Below are 12859 nucleotides of genomic sequence, written 5' to 3' on the forward strand. Positions count from 1 at the left end.
GGAGGGGGGAGGGGGGCTGGTCGAGCTTTCCTCTCAGGTATATTTCAGGCGTTGCATTGAGGAATTGTTTAATATTCCAGGTAGGCTAATGTTAGTCTCCTGGTGTACACAGTGTTTCAGAGAAACAAATTCCAGATTCTGTGATATAACTATATCCTTGTGAAATTTTCATGCTCTTAAACTCTATGTGGTAGTTGGTTTTTTTTGTTGTTGTTGTGGTGGGTTTTTTTTTGTTTGTTTTTTGTTTTTTGTTTTTCAGAAAAAGCCTTCTAATTGTGATGCAAATGTGTTGAAAACTTCTGTATTGAACGATTATCAACTTAACAAGCTTTTTAAAGGTTGCAAGCCTTTCCAGGGGAATGTATAGGGAGGCTTTATTGTTGCTCTTAGGAAAATCCTAGATACTGTAGTTAGACAGATTGCATATCTGCATTGGACATTTTCAGCAGAGATTTTCAATGTGCTCTTTGATAAAATGTAAGAAAAATAATCAAGATTTCATGTAAAAGAGTGAACATGAAGGATATCAGCAGACTATTACTGAATGTAAAATACAGCTAAAAACAAATATTTGTGAAGTTACCATGTAAAGACTTAATTTCATTTTCTTGGTTTAGAAACACATGATCAGACTCTTTAATAGCAAAGTAGATCATCTTGGAACAAAGTGTCTGAAATAAAATGTTACTTTCTGACTGAGATTTGGCCTGAAAGTATATCAGCCTTATCTCTCATTTGGGTGATGAAAGATATCTTGATAAAATCTAATTTGCCATACCTCCCTGAGGCTTTAAACAGAATTTTTGTAAATCAGGCACTGAATCCTTTCAAACTTTTAGGTATATTTATTTTTCCCTTTTCATTAGCAAAGACCATATGTATTACAGAATATGAACACCTACACAGGGAGGGAAAACCTTGCCTTGTATCTGACAATAGTAGCTTTCTTCATAGAAGGAAAAGCTACTTTCTTTTCAAGGTCATTTATTTATTTTTCTGTTTTATTAATAAACAGATTTCAAACTAATTAATTCTAAATTTGAAATACTTATGATACTGCTGTTGTAGGCATCTTGCCATTCTTTCCATATGATTAGAGGCCCAAAGAAATGAACTGTGCAAGAACAGTAGATCAAAGTCAAAGTTATTAAAACTCAGAAAGTTTGATAATTCTGTAATAAACATTAACCAATTTCTTGGAAAAAATAGTGAAAGATCTTTAATATACTACTATTATAAAACTAACCTGTTTATTTAATACTCAATTCCAAACATTGTTTCTCAAGGTAATTTTTTAAAATTAATTTTAACTGGGGAATATTTTAAAGTTGTGTTCATGTCATAGTTTCTTATCACACTGTAATCTTACTACCATCTTTATTTCTCAAAATATTATGGAGGTATTCTAAGCTATTTTAAAGCTCAAAGCTCAAAGGCCTCAAGGGTTGTATCAATAATTAAAGATATCTCAGATTTATGTATGAATCAGTTTTGGAATTAAGTTGATTTCTGTTTCATATATAACATTACCGAAGCTATCTCTGATACCGTCTGATTTTATAATATTTACTTTATTGCTTTTTTTTTGTATTTTGACCTGTTGTTTTAATTGGTGGAGATTGGTTTCCTTCATGGTTATCTGTTGTAACCTACAGATCATGGAATCATCTGGTACACCCTCAGTAACCTTAATAGTAGGCAGTGGTCTTTCATGTTTGGCCTTGGTCACCCTAGCAGTTGTCTATGCAGCACTATGGAGGTATGTAATGTATTAACAAAGTTAAACATGAATACATAGTTGTATTTAGTTGATTTAAAGTTTAAAGAGACCATTAGATTAAGCATTTATTATTTAGGGGAAAAAATGTATTTTTTCATTGCTAAGTCTATTGATGTGATTGATTAGCTTTCCTCTCTTGGCCTACTAGCAGTGGTACAGCCAACTCATCTTTCTCCTCTTTAATATGAATGATACTGCTTTTTTGGTGAAGTATTCATAGCATTAATGAATACTTTACTTGGTTTTCTATGTGGTGCATTTCATATAAGAAAGTAAAGTAGTCTCAAATAGTGTGCTGGTACTATCCAATAATGGACTTTCTTCCTATTCTAAGTTTAATACATGAAAGTATTGTCTCAAATGCACAATAGATAGTCATGGAGAAAATAATATGTAGTGTGATTAATTTTGAGATCTGTGATAAGGAACATGACATGTTAATGTGGAAAATGAGAGGAAATGGTATATAAAGAAGAAGTATATATTTTTTTAAAAAAGTGAACATGGATTTTCATTTAACTTTTTCCATAGTAAAAGAAAAAATTCTTCGCAAGAAAAGAAAAACAGGGCGAAAATGGTAATTTTTAGAAAATGGTAATTTTATAGAGAAATGTAAAATCAACAAGTACGGTTTTGCTTCTAGAAGCAGTTTGATAATTCTATACCATTTTTGTCTTTCCCTTTCTTATGGAGCCTCAGAAATTCACAAGATTAGACAGATGTATAATAAATGTAGACTATCTAGTCACATAAGATATAATAAGTATAAGAATTTTAAATTCCTGTCTGTCAAAGCTAAGAATATTTCTGAAAGGGTATTTCTAAAGAATTTTAGTGTTATTTTTGCACTCTCTGATATATTTAGCACTTGGAAAGAAATACTGTCATGCTCAGTGGAACTGGTCTTCTCCATTGTCTAACTTCCAAGCTGAGAAAAAAATGTAAGGTACTGTGAAGAACTTAACATGGGTTCTGTATCCCTCCGGCTGAAGAAAAGTCTGATAAATCTTGGTTGTCTATCACTGAGATATTCCAAAAATATTATGATTACTGAGTGGCTGTCATTTGCATCATTACAATTTGCACTGAACAAGTGTCTTGAAAGTAACCACATGTACAGAGAGGATAGCTGAGATGTATATATTATCTATTATTAGCTATTACAAATCTGCAGGTGAGAAGAAAGTTGAAATTTTGACCCCATGCTTATGTATTTATATTTGGAATATCTTCCTTTTTTTTACCTTCCTTTCCTCTGTAATGAAGAGCTAAATCTGGTGCATTAATAGAGAAATTAAACTCTTCCTAGCTTAAGTCAGTTCTCTGAGCTTCTCATTGCATTGTATTTACCCAACTGCTAAGACCTTTTATAGGCCACAGATACTCAGTATTGGAGTCTGGCTCAGGTGAATCAGTAGTTAACAGGTTGGAAAGTAACAGCACACTGACAGTGTAGACAAAGGCACTAGACTTTCTGTATTTGTTTTCAAATTCATAAACCTAGCCTTAACAGCACTATTCTATTTTTAGGAAGAAAAAAGAAAAGTGAACTGTAGTATCAGGGTTGTTTTTTCTTCTCATCTAAAAAGAAAGTAATGGTGTATTATTTAAATTGTAGTTGAGCAGAAAGGACTGTGATCTATTACATACCCAGTGGTCAACATCTGTTATGGGGGCAGCATCCCTTATTATGACCTCGGAGTCTCAGCTACTGGCATACAGATTGGGAGTAGAAAGCAATATTACTGAAAATTTACAGTATAGATCATTAAATATATTAACTTGTGGCTTGGTCTTCAGATAAACTGAGCATCCTTAACTTCCACTTATTTTAACAGTGAACATCTACTCTGTTAGTGACTCTGATATCAGGTCAGTAAGGTACATCAGTTGAAACCATCATCATTCTATTTCTGTGCTCAAACATATAAAAAGCTGTGCACAGAAAAATGAGAACATTTGCATCTTGTGAGGAAGTAGGTAAGAGCATTTGTAGTTTTTCATCCTGAGTGTACTTATAAAATGAGTATAATAAGTTGGCAAGAAAGTGTCTGTTGCTCACTGTTATAATTTAATCTTTCCAAACAAGCATTTTTTTGTATTAGATTTTATGAAGATGAAGATCTTATAATACTATTACTTCTCTATACAAATTATTTTGTAAAGGTGGTGTAACTTCGAGATTAATGTTATCATTATAACAATAATACCTTTCAATATACATTGCTATATTATCCTCAACTAATCTGAATCTTAGTTATGCATGTGTATCAGATCTTCTGTTCATGTAAATCACCCTGTGCTTCTGAAGTTAGCTTTGAGACTGGTTGATGCAAGCTGTGGGTATTCCCAGGCATAAGGAGGGAGAGTGAAAACATGAATGTATCCAAGCCCACTATTATCAGCATGATGTCAGAAAACTGTTGTCATAATTTTGAAAAGAAGCATTGACAGAAACTTTTTTAAAATACACAAAGAAACTAAGAGGGACTATGTATGAAAATATCATAGTTCCTATGTCTGAAATGTGATGGTTTACTGATACTCTGAGCAAGAGAAATACATCAGAGTGCCTCTCTATAGCATTTCTAAGAATTGCATTAAAGCTTTGTGTGATTTAGTAGTGGCTTTCCTTTTTAAAAAGTTGTATCCTCTCTTTTTTTCTTTTAATTTGAACAGATACATCAGATCTGAAAGGTCAATAATTCTAATCAATTTCTGCCTGTCTATTATCTCATCAAATATCCTTATCCTGGTTGGACAAACTCAGACACATAACAAGGTATGATAGATTCTGTTACATTTGCACTCAAGTATTGATACTTCTATTTTATCTGTGTTTTTCTTGAAGTAATTGCATTTATTTAGTCCTTCACTCATAGGAGTTTGCATTTTTGGTAGGCTACTAACAGAGGGAAAATATTTACTGTGTTTCATAGTTATTTTTTCCCCTCCAAAAATCCCTTTTGGTATTGTTCCCTCTGGATAAGCTGTGCTCTCCGTGGTGGACTTGTATGTTTTCTAACTAAATTTCAAAGCAGAAAGTTCAAAGACTCAACATCAAAAGCACAAATTCGGATTCATTATAATAGTTGTAATAGGATTGTGCTACAGTTTTTTTTTTTTGTTTGTTTGTTTTTGTCTTTTTATTAACACACTGGTACTCGAAAGGCAAGTGGAAATTACTTAGAAGTTAGAGTACTACTCTTGAAAAAGTGCACAGACATCGTAACAAGCTATAGAACTGTTAGATCTCTGACTGATGTCGCTATAAGAAAGTAACAACCCTGCATATCTTATTTAGTGATGGACTGCTGATTTATTAGTAATCTGTTCTCAGACTTTCTGAACACAGAAATCATTTGCCTTGTTCCTGCAGAGCAAGGCTGTGTTAGTGTTTGGAAGAGCCACTCAGTGCCTACTGATGTTGGGCAGTGACAACAAATGATTGTTTAAAATTAACTGCAGCTACCTGATAGCTTGGAATATAAAATAGAACATAACTGGCAGGTAGATGTGTAGGCAATACAGTGGTGTTGAAGTTTGCAGTGAGCAAAAACCTGTGAAGTAATTCTTAAACTCAGTGTTTTATACTGTATAATGCACTGCTCGTGTTGATTTTTTCCCAATCCAATGAAATCCCTTCATTGTTCTGCTGAAATTACAATTTTTATTTAATCTACAATTAACCATTTATTAATTTTAGATGAGTTCTTAGAAATTTAGCTGACAGAACAATAAGCTCAATAGGAGTTACATTGCTGTACTTTGAAAAACATCCAAAACCAAAAATTATCATTTCCAATACAAAACTTAACAAAATCATTGAAATTAAGATATTAATATATTCTAAATTTTGAAATTTTGTAGAGGTGCAAGCAAAAAAAATACGATTTTGTAGAAGGAAACCACGAGATTCTCAAAGACTTTGTTCAGTGGAAAAAAGTTGGACATCTGCAGATGACTTTAGAATGTCAATAACAGTGAAAGGCAGAAGAAAGATTTAACCTCTCTGGAATTTCCACACTAACTTGCACAGTCACACATAGTATGTTATTATCAATTTCAAGGCTCTATTGCCATCGTGGAAATGAGGTTTGAGTGCACTAGAATGACTGTATTTGAGAACGTGTTCCTGAGGTATGTTGGCAGATTTACTCCAATGCTTTACACTGGGAATACTGAACTGAACATCTTTTTTTTATGAATCTTAATGTCTTTGACCTCCCTCACTTCTGCTTGCTGAAATCCTAAAAATGAAGAGATTATGTTGACTTCTTTTTGGGAACTGCCAATCCTAAGAATAGAAATGTGCGGAGAAAATTATTGACAGAAAAAACAACATGTCACGTGGTTTTTGAATATACAGACTGAAAAAATGATTCTAAAATACCACTTTTTACTTAGCTTGTCTTCTTTCTGAGTCCATGTCTTGCTCTTGATACATTTACCACCAGGGAGCTTCTAGACAGGGAGTACCTCTGATGGATCAAAGGAAAAATATGTTTTTTATATTGAAGATATTCCTTGTTACGCATCAAAAGTCTTTTTTTCACCAGGTCCAGTGACCTGTGAATTTATTGTACCTCCAAGAGAGGAACTGTGAGTGTACCATCAACAAAATGGCCAGCTAAAGCTAGTGTTCAGCAAAGGCTTAGTCAAATTAAAGCAATCAGACCTAGGTATGACTTCACTACATTTGCAAATAAGGCTATGTTTTGGCATGATATGTTTTTCAGTACAAGTTCTAGAATCTCTACTTTTAGTGCTCATATACCACCATAAGAAGTCAGTATTTGATTTTTAGTCTTTTGGTATAGATTACAATACTGACATCTATAGGAAAAAATATGTTTTAATTTTGCTGAGCTGGAAAATTAAATATGGAAATTAGAACTTCAGAAAGATCTGTGGTTCAGGCTAAAAAACATTGTAGATTTTGTTTCAAGGATTTTGTTATTTACCACAAGCCAAAATAATTTAAGTTTTTAGGGTTTCTTTGAAAGCTTTAAGTGAAATCTTGGAAAATACTTTATCAAGAATAATGTAATATTCAAGTCAACTTTTAAAAATTATCATTCTATGTTAAAGACTGTGATGGTATTTTATGGTCAGAAGATGAGATCAGGGTTTTTAATGTATCAGAGAATTTGAGAAATATGACATGCTGTAATTGACTGCTTATTTATTCTGTTCCATTCTTATTCTTGCAATTTGCTTGTTATTGGGCATCTAGTTAGTAACCATATGATGCTGTTGATGTTCACAGAGTTGAAGAATGCTCTTCTTTTCCTTGTGCTTTGGACTTGTTTGAGTTTAAACTGTCCCAAGTGCTATATGTGTGCATATTCCCTTTAAGATTGGATGTTTATAAATCTGATAAAGGTGAATTCAGTTTTAAATTTGAATCATGTGTGAATTAAGTGTACTGAGGGTGCATTTATGACAAACAAGATTTTGTCAGTTGGTGAAGTTCATAGTTTTCTCTGTCTACATTGAACATTGCATCAACCACTTTTGTTAATTTCAAAGGTACCCCATCTCCAGGAAATTTATTTTATACATATGTTTTTTTAATGTACATATTGACATTTATTGCAGAAAAAATATTGACTCTCTTGGTCTGAATAAGTGTAAGTTTTCTTTTATTTACTTTCTCCTTTATGTAAATCATAGATACTTGGCATGTTGAGTTTAGATCTGCTCTTTTAAGGTTGAATACATTCTTGATGTTTTTATAAAAGCTTCTTTTAGTGAGAACTGCATTTCAATGTTACACTCTTGGTAGTTCAACTGAGTTCTGCCTTTCTCAGTGAAAAAAGAATATGGTATTTCCCATGGGCAGAAATGGCCACATTATTTACAGAGAAGTGCATAGTTTTTCCATTTCTTAGATTCCTTTTTTAAAAGTGATTTTTTTCTCCTGTTTCAGTATATAAAATGTAACTTGAGGACACTAACATTAGACCAGAGGTCTAGATCGTGAGGCCTCTATCTAGTTTCTAGTAAGAATAAGAATTCTTACTGATCTAGGAGGGAGTATGGTTCCTCGTGGAAAATTTGGACTGGAATAGCAAAATAAAAAAAATTTAAAAAGTTTGTCAGCATAAACGTCAAACTTGTTGTGTGTTTTATTGAAGGGCATATCTGAGAAATGTTCTGCCTTTTCCAGTATGTTTCCCCAAGATTTTCCAAACACAGAACTTTATTCAAAGCTGCCTTAATGCGTCAAACTTTGTAAGAGTTTTCTGTTTTGTCAGATTCCATTGTGTAGCACGGTTCACTGAAGGATGAATTTGCAATAACATTATGAATTTGGTTACATATCATGTTTCAGTATAATAAGTGCTATACTAAGTATGATATGCTTATTAATTTAATTTTGATGCTTCTTTCTGTTTCTTGTTTTCACGTCCGAAGTAAAACTTAATGTTAGATGTTAGCCACATAATCTAATTTAAATGTGAGGATACCTGTAATGCTGTTGATACACCAGGGGTAGCCTTTTTACAGCTGAATCTAGTTGTGATGTTGAAATGAAGCTTCCCAAATTAAGGAAAGATAACACATTTCATATATAACCTAACTGCTCAACTATCTGTTATTTCACAAATACTGTGAGATATACTTACATCTACAATAGCAATATGCTTTTAATTTGAAGAGATTGACAGCTTTCTTTGGGGAAATCTATCAGTAATTTGTAAGTTCCACTGAAACGGAACTCTTACTATATTATCTTGCCATCAGAAAAATATGGTTTTATTTCTTTTCTATGTGGACCTTTGGCACTAAAGCAATACATCTTTATTTATGTTACTGATCCCATTTAATGAACTGATTCTCTACTCCAAATAAATTGTATTTACAAATGGGTAAAAATTAATTATTTTCTATATTGTCTCTTTCTGATCATACTTGAGTTCATTGCTGGAATTCGGGTCACTTGTAAAAAATAGGCATATTTTTAGAAATGTCATAAAACCCTGCACATTTTGTTAGTCAGACTTATGTGTGCCAGGGAATACCAGGAAAGATGTTTGGGAACAAGGCAACATTTAGCAACCCTGATGTTCTGTCTCAACCCTGTTTAATTGCAATATCCAGTTTATTGCTCTTGCTATTTACATTTTGAAATTAATCTCCCCTGAAAGTAGGTGAAAAAATGTGGTTGTTTTAGAATTCGATGTCTTTGACCACCTAAAGCACATAACATAAACAAACAGCGGTTCTGATAAAATTACTGTGAACAGGCAAAAAAAAAAAAATCATAAAATTTTACAGATTACAAGATTTGAGTGGCCACTAAATAGGCCAACTGGATAAAAATAAATCCAGTTTTAGGTTTTGATCATTTGTTTGTTTGTTTTTAAATAGGCATTCTGAGCTGAAAGAGTCAAATAGGAGTAGAAAGGAGCTGAGAAGCCACAGTGCCACGTTCCCACAGCATTCTGAAGCAGCTGACTGTGTAACTAGGACTCCCTCAGGTTTTGAGAAACAGTGGGTGGAGGGATCCCCTGAGAACCCAGCAAATGTTCAGGTGGCATTAGTACTGTCTCTAACCATGTGGCTCTTGCCCCATATCTGCTGCCGCCTTACAGATGCAGGCATCATGGCAATATATCTCCTAGGAAACAGCAGGAGAGACCTAAGAGCAGATGGAATGAACAGAGAAATGATGCTAACACAGCATTAAGGTTGTTTTAGAAAATCAATGAGGATGTAGGGAATTCAGCGTCTCAAGCAGTAGAACTCTGTACTTTAGCTCATGCTCTGAGGACTTCAGGATGATACTATCCACTTAATCAATAAGACCTGGGCAAATATGTCCTTCCATTTTTTTTCACCAGTTCCCAGTTGTCACCTTCTCTGCTGATTGCCATTTCTTCCTTTGTGTGCAACAGTTTATTGAACAGAATAGGTCAAATCTCACAGAAACCCACAATTAAATAGGTCATCTCTCAGAGTACACTGTACCACACACATCTGCCTGCTGTGTATTTGGGAGCTCAGAAACAATTAACTGAAGAGCCCACTTAACGTAACTATTACAGGAGTAGTTCTGCTTAAGCAATACTGTTTCACCGTGCCAAATTCTGACCAAACCGGTTGACATCAGTGGAATTAGCTACCTATTTTCAGATTCTTGAATGAACAGATCTTTCTTACCCGAGATCAGTAAACATTGTCATTCATGCTACTGTTAACCTGCCTCAGTGGGAAAGGTAACATTTTCACAAGTACCTGCCACTCAGTTTCTCAAAATACATCAACTTTATCATTCAGTTTGCTGCTTCTAAACAAACTAGGCATTTCAATTTTACGTGGGCTAAAGAAAGAGATTGGGTAGACATTATCAGCATGTAATCTCTGCTTCCAGTCCCCAGAACCTTGATCAGAACTCTGTGACCTATTTTAGAATAACAGAAATTTTCAGTTAGGAAGGTTGTCTGGTTCTATATCCTTCTCAAACCAGAGTCAGCTGTAAGGTCAGAACAGGTTATCCAGAGTTAAAGACTTAAATTTATGTAGTCATGTCTTGAAAATCTCCAATTGTAGAGACTGCATGAAACCTTGAGAAACTCCCCAGTGCTTGACTATTCTCACAGCTAAAAGGCATTTGCATGTACCTTCTTTGGACTTTTCTTGTTTTGATTTGTGTTAATTGTCCTTTGTCATCCCACCCCAAATCTCTGTGAAGACACTGGCTACATCTTCTCAATCAGCTCTCTGTAGGCACTGACAGGCTGGTGTTATGTGCCCCAAAGCCTTGTCTTTTCCAGGCTGAGCAAGCGCACCTTCTTCAGCTTTTCCTCACAATGCATGTGTTCCAGCCCAAACCATACTCATGGCCTCTGCTAAAATCACCATAAGACTTTCTTGTACTGGGTGTCCCGATTGTATTGGATGTGATATTCTAAATGTGATCTAATGTGCTGAAAAAGAGAGGAAAATCATTTGTCAGTCTACTAGCTGTGCTCCTGTTGGTGCAGCTTTGAATGCGCTTGACCACTTGTGCTGCCAGGGCACACTATTGACTCATATTCAATTGAGTTTCCCATCCCTCCAACACGTTTAGCTCTCTCCAGATAGCATCATTGCCCTTGACTGTGTTTGGTCCTATCTTCAGAGTTTAACAAGAACTTTGCTGCCTATTCCCTGCCTGTGACATTAAAGACAGGTCACTGTAGTACTCCACTTGTCATTTGCTTCCAGGTAAATTACCACCCAATCCAACCTATTTCTTATCTTTGTAGTTGTTTTCCATCTGCCTGTGACCTCCTGGTCTAGCTATAAAAACTAGTTGTTGGAGATTTTGTTGGAGCTTATTTAAATGAATTTAATAATTTTAATTAACAATAAAAAAAAAAAAAAAAAAAAACACGTTTTTTGAATGTGTGACCTATGACTCACACCTGTATCAGCTCCAGCAGCTCTCAGCTGGTGAGTGTCTTCACCCATCCAACCACTCATGCAGACATGCTGAGAGGCGCAGCACTGATGCACTGTGCTCCCTACTCCCTTACTGTAGTGTTGGGTTTAGTGCTGCAGTGTGTGCCTTACCTGTCCTTCCTCAGCCCAAAGTAAACAGACCAGGCTTTACTCTCTGCTGTCCTGCTGTTCTCAAAATGGTATGTGCTGGGAGTTGTTTGTTTGTTTTCTTCATGTTCTTCAGGACCTTTTTAGAAGTTTGATCTCTTCTGGAATTCACCCCCACAGTCCTGAGCTCATTCTCTCATAAACACCTGTTTGAATCATTTCAGACAATCTGTTGATGACTCAAGTAGCTATTCTGGGCTTCACACCTATTCTCTACCTCATTGCTTGTTTGTTGAATTCTAGTGGAAATAGAATAACGGTCAATGGGAAGTAGATCAACCTACAGACAAATGTGTTTTCATTTACGTAACAATAATCTTAAAAAGAAAAAAAAGTGAAAAACATAAACACTTGTGACTACAGTGAAAAGATTTTTAAATGAAGGTGTCATAGGAATATACTTCACAAAGCTAAACATTTTGAACAATAGTAATAACACTAACAGCAACTCAGTTATTTTCATTCTACTGTGAAGGTTGCATTTCCAACATGAAGTTGTCTATGTGGGTTATCATGTCTGAAAAGGCAGGCATACAATTCGCCTGCCATATATACCAAAACAGATACAAAAATCTTATCAAGATATTTTTTATATCAGTATCTGGTAAAATAATACATTGAAAATACTATTATTTGATAAATGCAATGTAAAGCTCATGTTCTGAAACAATTTGTATAAAATCATTACTTTTTATTTGTATCAAAATGAAACATTAGAAAGCACAAATTCTTTTGTAAGATCGTTTAAAGAACAATGGTGTAAATTTCGTGCAAAAGGTTATTTACTTATTGTACTAGATTTTATTTATACTCCCCTACAATTCCCTGTTGTGTCTACATATTTTCAGGAACATATGGTATGGTTTAACCTTGACATACACTATGAAGTTCATTTTTACAGTTAACTCTTCTTTTGTTGTTGTTGTTTTTATTTTTGAATTCTCACATATAAGAGTTTTTGGGCCCCTACATCTTGCAGTTAACGTAAACGAATACTGGATTGATCAGATTCTTTGTTTGGTCTTATTAGAAACTAATAAATGAGAATTCTTTCCTTATACACTATATATTTCACTCTGAAACAAATCACGTAGAAGTTCACAGAATCAGACTCAGAGCTGGCTTAAGAGATGGTATGTAAATGAACTGTGAGATTTGCGTTATCAATGAAGTACACTCAAGTTTGGAAAGTTTGGAACAGCAGTCAGAACTAATTGCTCCAGAAGTACAAGAAGTTTTGCCCTGGCCAATTGCAAGTTAGAGTACACTTTACATTTACTCTTTAGTTTTTAGCAAATAGTGGAAAGTCAAGAATAATCACCCACATCCTGTCCTTTCCTGCCTTTTCTTTCTAGTGAAAGTAATAGAGGTCATACATGCAGACCTCTTGAAGTTGGCATTCACTAAATGTGATCCTAGTATACTTATAACATCATGAGAAGAAAGTGTTAGATGCTATAGATCACAGTGGGACTTAGT

The 12859-nt window shown here is 34.4% G+C and overlaps 1 protein-coding gene across 1 annotated transcript in view; it reads left to right on the plus strand.

The window, feature by feature from the left end:
* The window catches only part of ADGRB3 (adhesion G protein-coupled receptor B3), a 448004-nt gene that overhangs the window by 352425 nt on the left and 82720 nt on the right, over positions 1–12859 (plus strand). The window contains exons 17-18 of the mRNA XM_042817191.1: positions 1656–1759; positions 4460–4562. Coding sequence (XP_042673125.1) covers positions 1656–1759; positions 4460–4562 — 207 coding nt within the window. The remainder of the gene's footprint in view (positions 1–1655; positions 1760–4459; positions 4563–12859) is intronic.

Source organism: Centrocercus urophasianus, unplaced genomic scaffold (genome assembly GCF_019232065.1).
Source record: "Centrocercus urophasianus isolate 14NV4802_14NV808 unplaced genomic scaffold, USGS_Curo_1.0 seq_10, whole genome shotgun sequence".
NCBI lineage: Eukaryota > Metazoa > Chordata > Aves > Galliformes > Phasianidae > Centrocercus > Centrocercus urophasianus.